The 17,582-nt window shown below is 42.9% G+C and overlaps 1 protein-coding gene across 7 annotated transcripts in view; it reads right to left on the bottom strand.

Annotated features, from left to right (window-relative positions):
• Positions 1-17,582, bottom strand: part of LOC137643827 (uncharacterized) — a 359,559-nt gene that overhangs the window by 27,105 nt on the left and 314,872 nt on the right. For all 7 annotated transcript variants that reach the window (XM_068376527.1, XM_068376529.1, XM_068376533.1 and 4 more), the window contains 2 exons: positions 15,673-15,891; positions 6,940-7,133 (listed from right to left, as the gene is read on the bottom strand). In XM_068376527.1, the coding sequence (XP_068232628.1) occupies positions 6,940-7,133; positions 15,673-15,891 (413 nt within the window). The remainder of the gene's footprint in view (positions 1-6,939; positions 7,134-15,672; positions 15,892-17,582) is intronic.

Here is a 17,582-nt window from a genome sequence, read left to right as displayed (position 1 = left end):
TACGGAAACTGACTTGCACCAGTCTCGGAAGACTTCCCACTTCGATTGGTAAACTCTAATGGTAGAAGCTCTCCTCGCTCTAGCAATCGCACTGGCTGCCTCCTTCGAAAAGCCTCTAGCTCTCGAGAGTCTTTCGATAGTCTGAAGGCAGTCAGACGAAGAGCGTGGAGGCTTTGGTGTACCTTCTTTACGTGCGGCTGACGTAAAAGGTCTACTCTTAGAGGAAGACTTCTGGGAAAGTCTACCAGCCATCGAAGTACCTCGGTGAACCATTCTCTCGCGGGCCAGAGGGGAGCAACTAACGTCAACCTTGTCCCTTCGTGAGAGGCGAATTTCTGCAGTACCTTGTTGACAATCTTGAATGGTGGGAATGCGTAAAGATCTAGGTGTGACCAATCTAGGAGAAAGGCATCTATATGTATTGCTGCTCGGTCTGGGACTGGAGAGCAATAGATTGGAAGCCTCTTGGTCAACGAGGTTGCAAAGAGATCTATGGTGGGTTGACCCCAAGTCGCCCAAAGTCTCTTGCACACATCCTTGTGGAGGGTCCATTCGGTTGGAATTACTTGACCTTTCCGACTGAGACAATCTGCTAGAACGTTCAAGTCGCCCTGGATGAACCTCGTTACTAGGGAGATGCCTCGATCTTTTGACCAGATGAGCAGGTCCCTTGCGATCTCGTACAGAGTCAGTGAGTGGGTACCTCCCTGTTTGGAAATGTACGCCAAGGCCGTGGTGTTGTCCGAGTTGACCTCCACCACCTTGCCTCGAAGGAGACTCTCGAAGCTTATCAAGGCCAGGTGAACCGCCAAAAGCTCCTTGCTGTTGATATGCATGCTCCTCTGACTCGAGTTCCACAGACCTGAGCATTCCCGACCGTCCAGCGTCGCGCCCCAGCCCAAGTCCGATGCGTCTGAGAAGAGAACGTGGTTGGGTTTCAGAACTGCTAGGGGAAGACCTTCTCGTAGACTGATATTGTCTTTCCACCAAGTCAGACAAGTCTTTATCTTTTCGGAAATCGGGATCGAGACCGCCTCTAGCGTCTTGTCCTTTTTCCAGTGAAAAGCTAGATGGAATTGTAGAGGTCGGAGGTGTAGCCTTCCTAGCGAGACAAATTGCTCCAGGGATGATAGCGTTCCTACCAGACTCATCCAATTCCTGACTGAGCAACGTTCTTTCTTCAACATCTTCTGGATGACAAGCAGGGCTTGATCTATTCTGGGGGCCGACGGAAAAGCCCGAAAAACTGGACTGTGAATCTCCATCCCTAAATACAGAATACAGTAGTTTGGGATGGGATCAGTTGGGACTTTTCCAAGTTGACAAGGAGTCCCAATTCCTTGGTCAGATCTAGAGTCCAATTGAGATCCTTCAGACAGCGATGACTGGAAGAGGCTCTGAGAAGCCAGTCGTCCAAATAAAGGGAGGCTCGGATGTCCGATAAATGGAGGAATTTTGCCACATTCCTCATAAGCCTCGTAAACACGAGAGGAGCTGTGCTTAGGCCAAAGCACAGGGCCCGAAACTGGTACACCACATCGTCGAAGACGAATCTCAGAAAAGGTTGGGAATCTGAGTGAATGGGGATGTGGAAGTAAGCGTCCCTTAGGTCGAGAGAGACCATCCAGTCTCCCTTTCTGACCGCTGCTAAGACTGACTTTGTGGTCTCCATGGTGAACTTCGTCTTTGTGACAAAGACATTCAGAGGACTGACGTCTAGCACCGGTCTCCAACCTCCTGTCTTCTTTGATACTAGGAAGAGACGGCTGTAAAACCCCGGTGATTGAAGGTCCGAGACTTTGACCACCGCTCCCTTCTCTAGTAAAAGAGACACTTCCAGTTTCAGGGCTTGTCTCTTTGCTTCCTCTCGGTACCTGGGAGAGAGATCGATGGGGGACGTCGCTAGAGGAGGTCTGCGTACAAAAGGGATTTTGTACCCCTCTCTGAGCAACCTCACAGATTGTTGATCTGCGCCTCTCTTCTCCCAGGATTGCCAGAAGTTCTTGAGTCTGGCACCTACTGCTGTCTGAAGTTGCGGGCAGTCAGACTCTGCCCCGCGAGGACTTGGATCCTTTCCTCTTTCCTCTCTTCCCTTCGGCACGAGCACCTCCCCTGCTGGGGGCTCTGCCACGAAAGGGCGGAATAAACCTGGACGCTGGAGTGTCTATCCTAGGTCTAGCAGACAAGGCAGGCAAAGGGGGAACTTTGCGAGCCGAGGACGCAACTAAATCGTGGGTGTCCTTCTGCACTAAAGACAAGGCAATTTCCTTAACTAAGAGTTCAGGAAACAAGCACTTAGACAAGGGCGCAAAGAGTAGCTCAGATCTTTGACATGGCGTCACTCCTGCTGATAGAAAAGAGCACAGAGACTCTCGTTTCTTTAGGACTCCTGACGTGAATGAGGCGGCAAGTTCGTTGGATCCATCGCGGACGGCCTTGTCCATGCAGGACATAATGAGTAAGGAAACATCCCTATCGGCAGATGAGATTTTCCTACTCAGGGCTCCCAAACACCAGTCCAGGAAGTTAAAAACTTCAAACGCCCTAAAGATGCCTTTAAGAAGGTGGTCCAGGTCCGAGGATGACCAACAGATCTTCGAGCGTCTCATGGCAAGGCGGCGGGGAGAGTCTACAAGACTTGAGAAGTCGCCCTGGGCAGAGGCAGGAACTCCCAAGCCGAGAACTTCTCCCGTGGCATACCAGATGCTCGATCTAGACGAGAGTTTAGATGGGGGGAAGGCAAAGGCCGTCTTCCCTAAACTCCTCTTGGTTTCCAACCAATCGCCTAACAGCCGTAAAGCTCTCTTGGATGAGCGAGAGAGAACGAGTTTTGTAAAGGCTGGCATGGCAGCAGGAACGCCTAAAACAAACTCAGACGGCGGCGAACGAGGAGCCACAGAGATAAAGTGTTCAGGGAACAACTCTTTAAAAACAAGCATGACTTTTTTAAAGTCCATAGATGGTGGAACTGCTTTAGGCTCATCTAAATCTGAAGGCTGATCCTCAGGCTGTGGTTCAGCAACGTCCTCATCTGAAAGTTCCTCATCTGATAACTGATGAGAAAACGGCAAAGGGGTAGGCAACGTTTGACCCGCAGCGTCCGGCCGCACTGGTGCATACGTGACGGAGCAGGACGCAGCGTCCTGAAACTGCTGAACAGTCTGGGAACTGTCAACAACAACAGGTGCGCGAGGACGCACAGCGTCCACCCGAGACTGTTTAGACCGTCTGGGTTGTGCAGTCAACACCATACTGGGTTGCGGAGGTTGACGCACCTCGTCAAAACAAGTCAACTTTGATGGTTGGTGAACGTCCTGAACGTCACCAGTCGCATCAGTGAGTTGCCTAACGTCAATGTGCGGCTGGAAATCCACACGGGACCGCATCGGGGGAGGTACAACCCCAACTGGTTGACGCGAGAAAGCTACATCAACGTCAACAGGACGCACAACAGAACGCTTGGAAGGCTGACGGCCAGTATCTCCATGAGAAAAACGGCTAGGTTCAACGGAAACCTTCTCTGCGTTGTAGTCTTCCATAAGGGACGCAAGCTTAGACTGCATGTCTTGCAGTATCACCCATTTAGGGTCTACGGAAGCGGGTGCGGTAACAGACGGGGTTAGCGACTGAGACGGCACAACTTTGCCTTTCTTAGGCGGCGAGCAGTCATCAGATGACGGCAACGGGTCCGAACTGTCCCAGTGACTACAACCGGGACGTTGGACTTGTCCTGAGGGGACCGACTTGCGTTTCATAGGTCTAGAGACCTTGCTCCATGGTTTCTTACATGAAACGCCTTCGGACGACGAGGTAAAAATGGGCTCTCTCGTCTTATGGTAGGGGCGATCTTGACGAGATACGCCTGATACCAAAGAGGGAACGTCTGTTCGCTGATCAAGGCCTCTCGAACCCATAAGTCGTACGATATTGCTTCTCCCCTGGGCTTGGGAGCTTGCAAGAGGTCCCGGACTAGGTGAACGACAGGCACGAACAGACGAACCCTCGGTCGCAACACTGTTCACAACACTTTGCGTAACACTAGGCACTTTCCCACTTTCCGCCGTGGCACTTTGGCACTTGAGTTCCTTCACGTCCGCCATGAGTTGATTACGGTCACTTGCTAAAGCCTCAACTCTCTCCCCCAAGGCATGAATAGCACGCAACATGTCTTGCATAGACGGTTCCTGAGTGCTAGGAGGGGGGTTAGGAACAACCACTACAGGGGAAGGATTAGGTTCAGGGGCATGTGGAGAGGAAAAATCTACGGACCTAGAAGAACTTCTCCTTACCCTATCTCTCTCTAGTCTGCGTGTATATTTATCAAATTCGATCCAATCGAATTCCGAAAGGCCCACGCATTCCTCACATCGATCTCCCAATTGACAGGTTTTACCCCGACAATTGGAACAAACAGTGTGAGGGTCGAGAGAAGCCTTTGGAAGATGCCTATTACAGTCCCTAGCATTACACTTTCGAAACTTAGGAACTTGAGAAGGGTCAGCCATTTTGAATTAGTCAAAGAAAATTCCAAAAACGATCTAAGTCATCAACAAATAATCCGATTCAAAAAAGAGTTCAAGAGTTTATGTTGAAGAAAAACACCTGTACTGCGAAAGCTCAAACCAAATTAAAGTACTTCACCAAATATGATGGGAAAACTCCAGGTTCTACAGCGAGTAAAAGTACGTCTTGTCGTCAACGTCGACAGAGAAGAATTGAAGGTTTTGTTTACATCCGAGAGTGGTATCTGGCCGACAGTTGGCGCTGGTGGGCACACCCGCAACCTGCATAACGATCGCTCGCGAGTTTTTTAAGTATGTTGTCTGTCGTGCCGCAGAGTTGCAGCTATTATATATTCACCGGCTAAGTTAAATATTTAAAAACTGTTCTGTACAATATGTATACAATTTAAGATTGTTCATAAAATATTTTATTTCTCTTTGTTTCCTTCCCTCACTGGGCTATTTTCCCTATCGGGGGCCCTGGGCTTATAGCATCCTGCTTTTCCAACTAGGGTTTAGCTTAATGATTAATAATAATAATGATAATAATAGCGCTCACAGCGGTGACCCCCGTGATTAACATTAGTCCAGACATCAAGGTTATAAGGAATACCTTATTTGTCTCGAACGTCCATTCTTATTTCCTTTCCTCATTGGGCTAATTTTCCCTGTTGGAACCTTTGGGTTTATAGCATCCTGTTGTTCCAACTAGGGTTGTAGCTTAGCTAATAATAATAATAATAATAGTACACATAGGGGATTTTCCCCTAGTTATACATGGATGGTGAATGGCCTTCCAGGATCCAGTGCCAGGTATTATTGCCTAAATTCATAAATCCAATCAAAAGCTAAATACCAGTAAGAAAAAAGCAGTTGTTGACTAGAAAAATCCTTAATTGCTGATCCCCATAGACTAATTTAGTCATAAGATTTGATGGCTTGGCAGGCATTACAAGGTTGCCTGAAAGAGAGGACTACCCACTGTTAAATGGAACAGCGGTTGAAGAGTATTTATAGGAAAAAAATAGGTTACCTTGCATTAGAAAGAAAAGATTTTAGTGTACAGAATTTCAAGACAGAAATGAGGTTATATATTCTAAAGATGTAGTTTTATTTTCTGCATTATACAATACAGTATTTCAAAATAGTTTCTCCCTTTGTGTCAAGACTAACAAAAACCTAACTAACTGGGATAAAGAAAATACTGTAATTTGATTAAACAACATCAGTTTTTTTTTCAAAGCACATTTAGGAATAGGATTTACACCAGCTCATCAAGGCAATTGTGAAGTAACCTGATCACCCAAAATCTTGATAAACCCTCCAAGGCATCAGTTTAATTAACCACCATAGGAAATTTTCCTAAGAGATTTTTATCATTAGTATAAAACAGATTTAAATTCTGTATTGAGAAGTGAAGAATGTTTATAAGACAAGAGTTAATAAGCATTTAATCACTAAAAAAAAATATTTCAGTAAATAAAAGTTACTTGGAAATTTAAATGTCTTATGTTTTTTAGTTTATAAGCTTTTAATCTGTTGCTTCACTAATAGTACTATATATTCGTATAAAATTGGGTTAAGCTCAAAGAATCACTACATAAAAAAATTTGATAGCGGTAAATATAAGATAAAGATGCGAAAAAAATGTAATCAACGACAAATTTTAGCAATTTGAAAAAACAAAGCACTAAAGGGAAAATTTATTCCAAATTGTCATATTAATTTGAAGTTTTTTGAAGTGGATGGTACCACAAGTCTTCTGTAATAGTCTGATGTTTGTACAAAGCTCTTTATAAGCCATGCAGTTTACATGCAATATAGCCTAACCAGACTATACAAAAGCTAACTTTGAATAAAGAATGTCATCCCATTGTATTGTCCCATTTATAGTATAAACTCAGAACATATATGACCTCGGAAAGTAACCGAGTATAGATAATACTGTATGTAAGACAACTGCCACTATGAATTTTGATACTTCCTAATGCCTGAATACCAATAAAGATTAAACTGTCAAAGTTCAATAAAATGTCAAAAGCACATTGTATTGAGGCTTAAATTTTGTGGAAATATTATGAACTGTATGTTAACATGATTCAAATGTAAAACCTACTCATTTAACTAAAATGTTCAGAAAAAAAGTTTGCTTCTGATATCGTATTAAAATAAATGCTGCAACCATATGGAATTTCAGCACAAATTATATTCTCATGTCATAAACATTTGGGAGTTGATAGTAAAAAAAAAAAAAATTAATTTTTGGAGAAATTTATATATTTAAAAAAAAAAAATTTTCTTAAGAAAATTATCCTGTCAAATATAACTGATAATACAGTATACTGTAAATAATTTTGTCAATTCTACGAAATTCCTTGAAAATGACAGAGTGATCTAATGCAGAAAATACACTAGCACAAAATTTTGCTGATCTTACCTGAAGCTCCACAGTGAGAGGTTTCTTGGGATCATAATTTCTTAGTCCTATTGGTTCAGATAGTCTGCTTGGGTTATTACTACCACCAGGCGGCCCTGGAGAGCCACCAAGAGATGTACCTCCACCGTTAGTGTTGCTCGTGCCTGCTATTCTTGGTAAAGAGAAGTTTTTCTTTCTCTGGTTGCGATGCCCCACTGAAAGCAATAATCAGAAGTGAAATACCTAATCTATGTTTACCTTCCAATTTCTTTGTGACTTGATTTACACGGTTTGTGACTTGCAATTAAAAGGAGCAAAAAGCAGCCCAAATTAGATTAATTCATAATTTATTTTCAGGGTCGAAAGAAAAATTGTCTATGAAATGCAGCTGAAAATCTTTTCAGAAAAAAAAATTCAGCATACAATGAAGACTAAAAGTAGAGAATTTCATATAACAATTGGGTATTGGAGAGAAGTAAGATTTTTTCATTATTCAGAGAAATCTAAAAAATATAACAACCCTAAATGGGAATGTAACATCATACGAGAAGCTAATGAACTTCCAGATTCAAGGGAAGATTATGCTCATTTGAAAAAAAATTGCATTATCTAAACAATACCCAGATAAGCAAAGTTTAGTCATCTTGCAATGCAGGAAATTTGACACCTATTAATGTCATAGAAAAGGGATTTTGACGAAGGAAAAATCTATTTCTGGGGAGAGACCTGTGGCGCCCGGTGAAAAGAGTCCTTCTTATATATCTCTTCTGATAAAACCTTCCAATTATACCAGAGAAAGATAAAAGCATGGAATGCTGAGGTTACTACCCTCGCGCGAGCACCTTATGGGTGTCGTGTATAAAGCAAAGGCGCGTGAAAACCACTATTCACAGGTTGTCTTCCATTTAGTTAATTCCTTCGTCAAAGGGATGGGCCGATACAAAGGCCCTAGCCAACCACCAGCGCCACACCACCACGCCACGACGCGAGCGCCATCTGAACAACATACTTCTGTAATGGCCATGACGGCTTGGAAAGGAAAGGGTGGGATCGTGTAAAATAAAGGGGAAGGGTTTCACCGGGCGCCACAGGTCTCTCCCCAGAAATAGATTTTTCCTTCGTCAAAATCCCTTTTCTGGGTCGACCTGTGGCGCCCGGTGAAAATGTACCAGAGAATGCCTTCCAAGCCCAACAATAACAACTAATTTAATGAGGGGAGAGAAACAACACCATGTAAAGAAAATCATAAATAATTAAGGTAAGTAGGCATAACACATAAACTAGCCACAGGGCATAGTGGGAGTAAGGTTAAACAAACATGATAACAGGGAAGCCTCCGAGTATCAGAGGAAACATGCAACAAAACTGACATGGCTAAGAATATCCCGACCCTATAACAACGGTAATCAATAATAGTTACAATCATAATAACCTAATATGTAATAAACTAGGGCTAACGAACCACCAAGGAAGCGGCGTCGTGGTGCGAGTGGCGGGTAGGAGGGAGAAGAAAAGAGATGGATGAAAGGAAGAACAAAAGATCACTGGGGAGAGATAAGGCTCCCAGCTGCAACTGTTGGGTATTTAAGAGCCTGTAAGTTCATTAGATAGTGGCGTTTGAAGACCATAGGAGACTCCCAACCCGTGAACTTTATAAGGTCATCAAAGTCCATCTTCTGGAAATAATTGATGGAGGTAGCTACGGACCGGATATCATGAGCATGGGGAAATGATCCCGGATTGGCTTGTTTAATGAAGTATAGGATCTATTGCCTAATACCACGTATGGAAATGGTACCTCCTTGTTCTCTGATAAACAAGGGGCCAGACGATCGGGTAGCAGTCGTGGCTAAAAAGGCCCTGAGAGTGGTGACCGGACATAGAGAAGTATCTTGGAGAAGAGGAATAACCTTCCAAGGGGACCACCTATTTTGGGGGTTAACGGCCGAATCATATTGGCGAATTGTCGAGTCCCTTTAGTCTGATTCGATGAAGAAATCGTTTTCCGGTTCAATGTTCGCGTCTCTACGAGCTGCCAACTTCCTGTAGTCTACAAAGTTAGGGTTTTGGTCATCCTTGAGTAATCTGACACAGTGAGTTTGGAATACTCGGGTCAGTTTGAGGAACGGGATCCGGATGGGACGGAGTTTCCACTCGAGGAGGAGAGGAAACCAACTGTTCTTGGGCAGTGAGGTGGTACTAAAGCCACTGCGCCCCGGAAGGAGCGTAGTCGGTGTAAAAGTTTTTAGAAGATTCACTGGGGGAGATAGGGAAATCTTCTTCTAATGGTTCCAATCCCGGGGTAATGCGTCCATGGCATAAGCCCGAGGGTCCAGGGTTGGGGTCACATAACAAGGAAGTTTGTGATTGATCTGAGTTGTGAATAGATCTACCTGGATGCCTGGAACGAGCCTGAGTATCCACCGGAATGAAATTCTGACTCCAGGGGACTCGTCCTGGATAGTGAGCCCGCTCTCACATCCTGGCCTCCCGCTAGGTGAGGTGCTGACAGGAACCAGTTCTTTTCTGTTGCCCAGACGAAGAAAGTGACCAGGATCTGATTCAGGTTGGGTGACTTGGATCCTCCCCTGTTGCCGTAGTGTACCGCGTCTGTGCTGTCTGACACTACTCTGATGTGGGTCGACCTCGGCGGAGAGTCTCTCTTCAGGGTCAAGAACACTGCCATGGCTTCGAGAACATTGATATGGGACTGTTTCATGGCGAGTGACCAAGAACCTGAAACATCTGATGTTCGGAGTAATCCCCCCATCCACTTAGAGACACGGCTGAATGGAATGTCACTTGTGGAGGTGGGAATTGTAGAGGAACCGCTTTGGAGAGGTTCTTCGGTTCGGACCATGGGCGTAGTCTCATTTTCCAGACAGAGGGGATCTTCGAGACCTTGTCTTCTTATAGGTACTGTAGCTCTCTTTCTCCAAAATCGATTGATGTCTTGAGTTTGGCTTTTATAGGAGATCTGTTACTGAAGTGAATTGGAAAAGGCCGAGGATACTTTCTAGGCTCTTTGGACACCTGTTTGTGCTTGAGAAAATTCTTAATCTTGGAACCTATTCCTCTTACTTTTGGAAGGGAGAGACAACGTGTGCTTCGAAAGGTCCCCCTGAATGGCTAACCATTCTAAGTGGTCTGATGGTCGCAGGCGAGACTTATGGAGATTGACCCGAAATCACAGGTTGTCGAGCAATCGAAGTAATTCCTTCGTAGCTCTGTTGCCTTCTATGGCCGGCCGGGCCCAAATGAGCCAACCGGCCAGATAAGCAATGATCTGTATCTCTTGGTTCCTGAGTTGTTCTAACACTGCCTCTCCCAGTTTCGTGAATATCCTGGGATCAATGTTGAGGCCGAAGGGCATGTCTTGAACACAAAGGCTTTCCTGCTTAGGTGGAAACCCAGATAAGAAGAGAAGTTTCAAGCTATAGGCGCAAGCTAATAGCGGTCGGTAAGATCGACAGAGGTGGTGACGGTCCCACGGGGAAGTAAGGTCCGTACCTGAGAGATAGTCAACATCCGGAACTTGCCGCAGAGAATGAAAGAGTTTAGCTTGACAAGTCCAGGTCCACTCTCAATGCCGACAAGCCTTTCTTCGGAAATGTGAACAGGCGGCTTGGAACTTCAGTGATCGATCCCGTTTGATTGCTTTTTCTTGAGTAACCCTGTGGTGTACTCTTTCAGGACGGGAGTGGATTTCTGGGAGAAGGTCACTGGCGGAGGAGGAGGACCTTGAGGCCATTTTCATCTCAAACCGTTAGAGATTATGCTATGATCCCACAGACCGAAGGTCCAATGGTCACGAAAGTGGTAAAGTCTTCCCCCTACCGGGACCACCGCGTTGTGAGGGAGTGAATCTAGGTCCTTCCCTTCTCCGAGCCCCCTTTTTCCTAGGCCCGCCTTGATGGCGGGACTGTCTTCTACTCCTGTAGCTTCCTCTCTGGTGTCCATGAAAGGAGCCTGAGGGTTCGGATCTAGGGCTGTATGCAGGCAAAACATCCCAACGGGGTTGGGCTGTGTACCTGGGGAATCAGTGGGGTAGACCACCTGATGATGGGGAGTCAGATGCAAAGGCGTCGAACCAGAGGAAGGCTGTGATGACGAGTGGGAAACCGTCTATCGATTCCTGTCTGATAGAGGTCTCAGACAGAACGTACTTCCCACAACTGACCCGATCAGACCAACAAACGTGTAGGTCGAACTGGGAGGGCAGAGCTTGGAATTATCGTACCCCCCAGGCTGACAACATCCTGGTCCAGACAGATCGGGCCTGCCCTTTAGGAAATAATACCGTTACCTTCGGTACCTTGTCTAACCTAACCAAGGCAATCTCTTTCAATCGAACGAATCCGTTGAATGGGAATTCTAGTACCTGGGAGTAAAATCTAGGTCCCCCAGAGGGAGGACGTCTATGCCATCCAGATTTATGGTACCACCTATATCCGAGTTCCTGAATGGCACTGACTCACCACCATACCTTAGAGCTGCGTCATAGCCCCTTGGTTTTCCCTAGAATGTGTTGCTTTTAGCAGTCACGGTTTATGCAGGGTAACATGAACATCAGGATCCTTTAAGGGTCCTAGGTCGGTGACGTAGGTAATTGCAAAGTTGAAGGCTCAAAACTCATCCCCACCTACCTGCCCGTCCATGGGGTCGTCGTCCAACCTTAGAGAGGACACTCCGAGGAGATAGGGACCTCTAGATGGAGCATTCCTTCCCAACCTCGATACCCAAGGGCGGAGAGCCTCTCTTGCAGGCCAGAGAGATTCATCATCATCCTGATGGGAACCATGCAGGCGAACCTTCTGTAACAGAAAGGGGACATAAGTCTGGATGTTCCTTGAACTTTGGTTAGCGATCCTATTCACAGGCTGGGATCAGCTGTATAACTCTTAAAAAGCAATTTTAAAGAAAAGTCATTTAATGTACTATCTTCTGGGGTATAGTGCGACACTTGTATTCATGAAATGTGACACTGTTGGCGCATTCGCCACTGGGTGGAAAATTTATTTCTATATGAACACTATGTTGTATGGATATCTATCCATATTTAGACATAGTTAGAATTGACTATGCATAAATATAGGCATAATTAATTTATTTCTATTTGATCACTATGTTGTATGGATATTTAGCCATATTTAGACATACAGTAGTTAGGGTTGCATATGCATAAATATAGGCATAATTAATTTAATTCTATTTGAACACGATGTTGTATGGATATTTATCCATATTTATACATAGTTAGAATTAAATAAATGCATAAATATAGGCATAGTTACGTTCATATATTTTTTGTATTCATGTTAAATCCTTTCCTTTATTACAGGTAAAACAAAAGATTGGCCACCCGTGGTCTGAGTGATCTCTGTCTGTACCGGAGCTCCGGTAACCATCCCCGGTACAATCAAAGGTCCGTCACAGTGACAACGTGAACCAGAGGAAATCTAATATTAACCTCAATGCTGATCGCCTGTACGATATCCGGTTAAGCCGGAGATTCGATGAAAAGGATCGTAATGACGATATTGTGATTATTCATGAAAAAGGGTTCATACCCTGATTCTGATCGTCTGATTGATCTCTGTTTGTACTGGAGAACCAGTGACAAAGGTCCGTCATCGTGAAAACGTGATCCTCAGCGGTACGATAACATTCCCCAATACTGAATGTCTGTGCTATCCCCAGTGAAGCCGGAGATTCGATGAAAAAGGGACCGTAATAATGAAACTGTGAAATCCTCATCGGTATCACATTGTTAACTCCGGTTCTGGACGTCTGCTTGATCTCTGTTTGTACGGGAGATCGGGTAGCAAAGGCCAGTCACCGTGAGATCGTGACCGTCACCGGTACGATAACATTAACCTCAATGAATGTTTGTGTTATCTCCAGCGAAGCTGGAGATTTGATGAAGAAAGGGGCCGTAAAGGTGTAATTGAGATCAAACATGACAAAGGTTCGTGTGCAAAAGGCCTCAGCCGGAGTCTGAGTGCCGGATTTCACCGTTGCACTCCAAATATCTGACTAGTTCTCACCCAATGAGTATCCATTATAGCGGAGTATAACCCAAGGCGGAGCTAAGCATAACTCAAGGCGGAGCTAAGGGTGTCGGTATAAAACGACCCCAATTAATGACTCATACACCAACGTTCCTACTAATAGTGTTAGCTATATTAACAGTAACCACATCAATAAAACGTGTATAACATTAAACGTACTATCATCAACTCTGATAATAAGAGGAGGCCTGAATAACTCGTGATCGTATAAAAACGGAGAACGGGAAATTCACCTCTCTTACTCGAGCTAATAAACGAGCACCCTATGCTCTCACTCTCAAGGTTACATAATAAAAGCTAACATCACACAATAATATAAGAAAAGTATAAAATTGATTGCTTTTATTTTATTTTTTATTTTTTCCTTTTTCTTTTTCTTTTTTAGTCATTGTAATAACCAAGAACGAAGAATAACGACAACGTAACCAATAAATAAGGATATAGTCTAAATCGAGCCTTCCTGAGGCGAGTACAAACTAACAGACTAAATCGCTAAACGTTTAAATCGCTATTCGCCCAATACCATTGTTGGCACTATAATATCCAAATGTTTGTATATTTGTAATTTACCTAATGTCTGTTAATGACATAAGGATAAATAACTTAAAGCAATCTGCCGACCTGCGAGGGTCGGGGAAGCAGTGACATGCCCTTAAAATAAATATAAACACCAGCCTTAGCTAAAGGCAAGGCAAATATAAGTGTTAAGTGTATGGGCGACCTCCGGTGAAGCCGGAGCGTAATGAGATGTCCTGAATAATGCCGCCTTAGCCAAAGGCAAGGCAAATATAAGTGTGAAGTGTATGGGCGACCTCCGGTGACGCCGGAGGATAATGAGATACCCTGAATAATTCAATTGTGGCTAATAATTCAATTGTGAAGATATATAAAAGCCAAGCCGCAGCTAAAAGCTAAGGCTTAGATCATAGCAAAGCGTATTTACGATCCCCGGTGAGGCCGGAGGGAGAAGAAAGGTCCTGAATAATTATTGTGAATAAAAACACAATTGTAATAACAATGGCTATTGTGGATATGGCCGTGGCCTGAGACCGCAGTAAGGGCCACCGGAGGGTCGTATCTAAACAATATGAAGCCCGTCCCATGCAGTAAACAATATATAAATATAACAATAGAACGAAAGTCATTGAGAATCCCTCAAGCCGGAGTAGAACTCAAGGCGGAGTGGAAAACGTTCATAAACTACTCCCGAGCCGTAACGGGGAGAGGACGAAACACGGACCAAAATAACGCTAACAATTGAAAAGTCACGAAAAATAAATAACTCGTAAGTTATCATCCACCCAGAGGGGGAGAGGTGAGGGAGGGAGAACCCGTTGAACGCACAAAACGGAAAACGGGAAATCCGCTCAAGAAAGAAAACGAGAGAAAGGGGTAACTCGTGACTGCTTTACAGAAAACGGGGACCCCAAGCTCTCGCTCTCTTGGACACAAAAACAGGACTAAAAATCACACAACACTATTATAAACGTATAAAATAAAAATGTACATCCATAACACTACGATCGAAGAATAGCATCTGCTAAAACTTAAAATAAATAGCACAGTCGAGTGACGAACGCCTCGGTGGGGCGGGTACTAAACAAATACAAAGCTAGATCGCTATCTCGTTCGTAGGCTGGACTTGCAAGCAAAAAGTACCATGAGCATAAATACACAAAAAAAAAAAAAAAAAAAAAATAATAATAATAATAACGGTTCTAAAGGCATAAGGCCAGGGACTTAACCAAGAACCTAAGTGACAGAGTACTAAACGGGCAGACAAAGATGAATTCCCAAACAAATGAACAAACAATGGCCGCCATGAAAGGCCAGACGGGAATAATAAAACAGACTATACTGGATATAAAACAAAAGCCCGGTACAATAAAAAACTGTCAAAACAAACTATGGTACTTAACATTGGAATGTGTGAAGATGGAGCTTCGGACATGACAAAATAAATCCACGATTGATAAAAAAGACCGAGAGCACCACAAACAAATTCAACAATTAAGATTCCAAAAGAAGGATGTAGTTCAGATGGCGCTCGCGTCGTGGCGTGGTGGTGTGGCGCTGGTGGTTGGCTAGGGCCTTTGTATCGGCCCATCCCTTTGACGAAGGAATTAACTAAATGGAAGACAACCTGTGAATAGTGGTTTTCACGCGCCTTTGCTTTATACACGACACCCATAAGGTGCTCGCGCGAGGGTAGTAACCTCAGCATTCCATGCTTTTATCTTTCTCTGGTATAATTGGAAGGTTTTATCAGAAAAGATATATAAGAAGGACTCTTTTCACCGGGCGCCACAGGTCGACCCAGAAAACAAAGTACTGTACTTAATTATTAGTTACCATTCTTAAAGATTACACAACATAAAACACACAGGAAACATATTTTTTTAACATGATACTTACTGCTATTTTCAAATAATATTTGGATCTGCATTAACAATTTCAGACAAAATTAAAAATCAGAGAATAAAAATCAGAAATAGTTGTGATTTGCAGCCAAACTGATGTCCAGAAAGAGATAAAGTACTGTATTCCATTGTAAACTATAATAAAGAAGTATGGATAGAGAACACAGCTTATGAGGGGCAAAAAGTATACAGTATTAATACTGTATGTAAAAAGTGAACTAAAAGTATACAGTATTAATACTGTATGTAAAAAATTAACTTACAGTAAGCAGCGCAGGGAATTCCAGTATATGCATGAGCAGCATGATGGCATCTGTGAGTCGTGTGGTTGCACTCGTATGGATCCCTGGGGGTCATCAATGGATCAGGTAGTTCAAGAATTTCTGCTCTTCTTATGGCTCGACTTAGTTTTTCCACGTCATCCGACGGGCGGAAGGTTGGGATCTTGTTACCCTGGGAACTCTGCAGGAATCTCAGCTGGTCTGTTGAGGAAATGAGTGTTTGTAGGAAAAATGGAATTTTAATAACAACTTTTTTTTTATTTCTATACTTACCTAATGTTTATATTGCCTACTCATATGATTGTCTTATATTTTTTAAAGATTCTATTTTTTAACCTTTGGAAGAATTTTTCCCAGTGTTTGGACATCAAAAATGGTTTCATTTTTTTGTTTCAGCATTAGTGGACAACAGGATTTTTCCTATAATGTAGGTAGTGGATATCAGATGATTTTATATCTACCTACATTCAGAGCTAAAAATTATTCTAATACTAAAGGTTAGCCTTAATTTCCTCACATTCCCTTTTTGGAGAGGAAAGGCACTGATATGCCAGAGAACAGGTTTCTTTATCCTGTGAGAGGTATTAAGTTCTATTTAGAAAAGACAAATATTAGGAAGAAAACATGGGATTAGGATTTCTGGGTAGCCCATTTCCAAAATTCCATTTCATTTCTTGTTAAGAGTTTAGTGACAGAAACACAGGGAATCACAGCGAAGTCTGATGAAGAATTTGTAGCTTCAAGTTCATAAACTAGAACAACAGCTAACTCTACTTCTGTAAGAATCTTTATTTGAAAAGACACGGGAACAGCAAGCTTTTTCTAAACAAAACCTATTTTTCTCAGAAAATTATTGGGCATTGGATGCAAAGGTAGCTGCAGGGGATATAAAGTAAACAATTATTTGGTTAAGTTATCGTATCAATTTTCACAATGAGAAAATTCAAGGACTTGGGTAACTTAAGTTTATAGTTTTAAGTCTGATAATGAGGATATGTTTGGAACCCAATCTGAAAGCTTACTTTGGTTTATAATCGGTTACTATTGACCTAAATGAGTCTCGTGTAATTGATAAATTTCATCAGTCCAGAACATGATATTTATGATCTCTTTCTTTCACTAACTCACCTGCACCAGTGTGTGGGAGTCAGTACTATGTACATCAGAGAAGCTTCTCAGAAATACACAGAATCTTAATAATAAAATTCATTATTTTCCTATGCCTGATATTCATAACATTCCACCGCTTCCTCCTTCCCCCTTACTAGTGACACCAAGAGACTAGGGAATCTAGTTTCGACTTCGGAACTGAAAAGACAAAGGGGCAATAGCATGCCCATACCTATACAATTGCCATTAACTCAAAACTTCTTTCGAGCGGTAGGGAAATTTTTAAATTTTTGTGTATGTGCCTGCATTTAACCAGCTTCAAGAGAACATTATGTACATCAGGTGAGTATAGAAATTATAGATTATAAAAACTCACTTTCAAAATTGCTCAATCTTTTCATGATGTGTTTATATGATGGAATATACTGTTACTGCATATTGTTGATGCTATTAATGAACTCTATCAATGTTCAGTTTAATTTTCTCCTTTGCTTAATTAATTATATCTTCAATGACTTTAACTGTACATTATAAAGCTTTTATCCTTTTCATACTCTGAAGTGATATTAAATTTAGCTGTGAATATAAAACTCAACCTCAACTGAAGAAATTTAAAGATCCCAACACAAAATCAAAGTTGTTTATTAAATGATCTATTCTTCCAGTATCATGCTTCTGAGTAAAACCTTAATTCATTACTATAAGCTCGCCTTTCTGGAATTAAGTCGAGAGACAGACCCCAGTCTCCTAAAATTCAAAAGGCCTGCCTTTATCTTTGCTTA

Source organism: Palaemon carinicauda, chromosome 7 (assembly GCF_036898095.1).
Source record: "Palaemon carinicauda isolate YSFRI2023 chromosome 7, ASM3689809v2, whole genome shotgun sequence".
NCBI classification, from domain to species: domain Eukaryota; kingdom Metazoa; phylum Arthropoda; class Malacostraca; order Decapoda; family Palaemonidae; genus Palaemon; species Palaemon carinicauda.
Note: the sequence above shows the minus strand (reverse complement) of the source record. Positions and strands in the feature narration are given on the sequence as shown.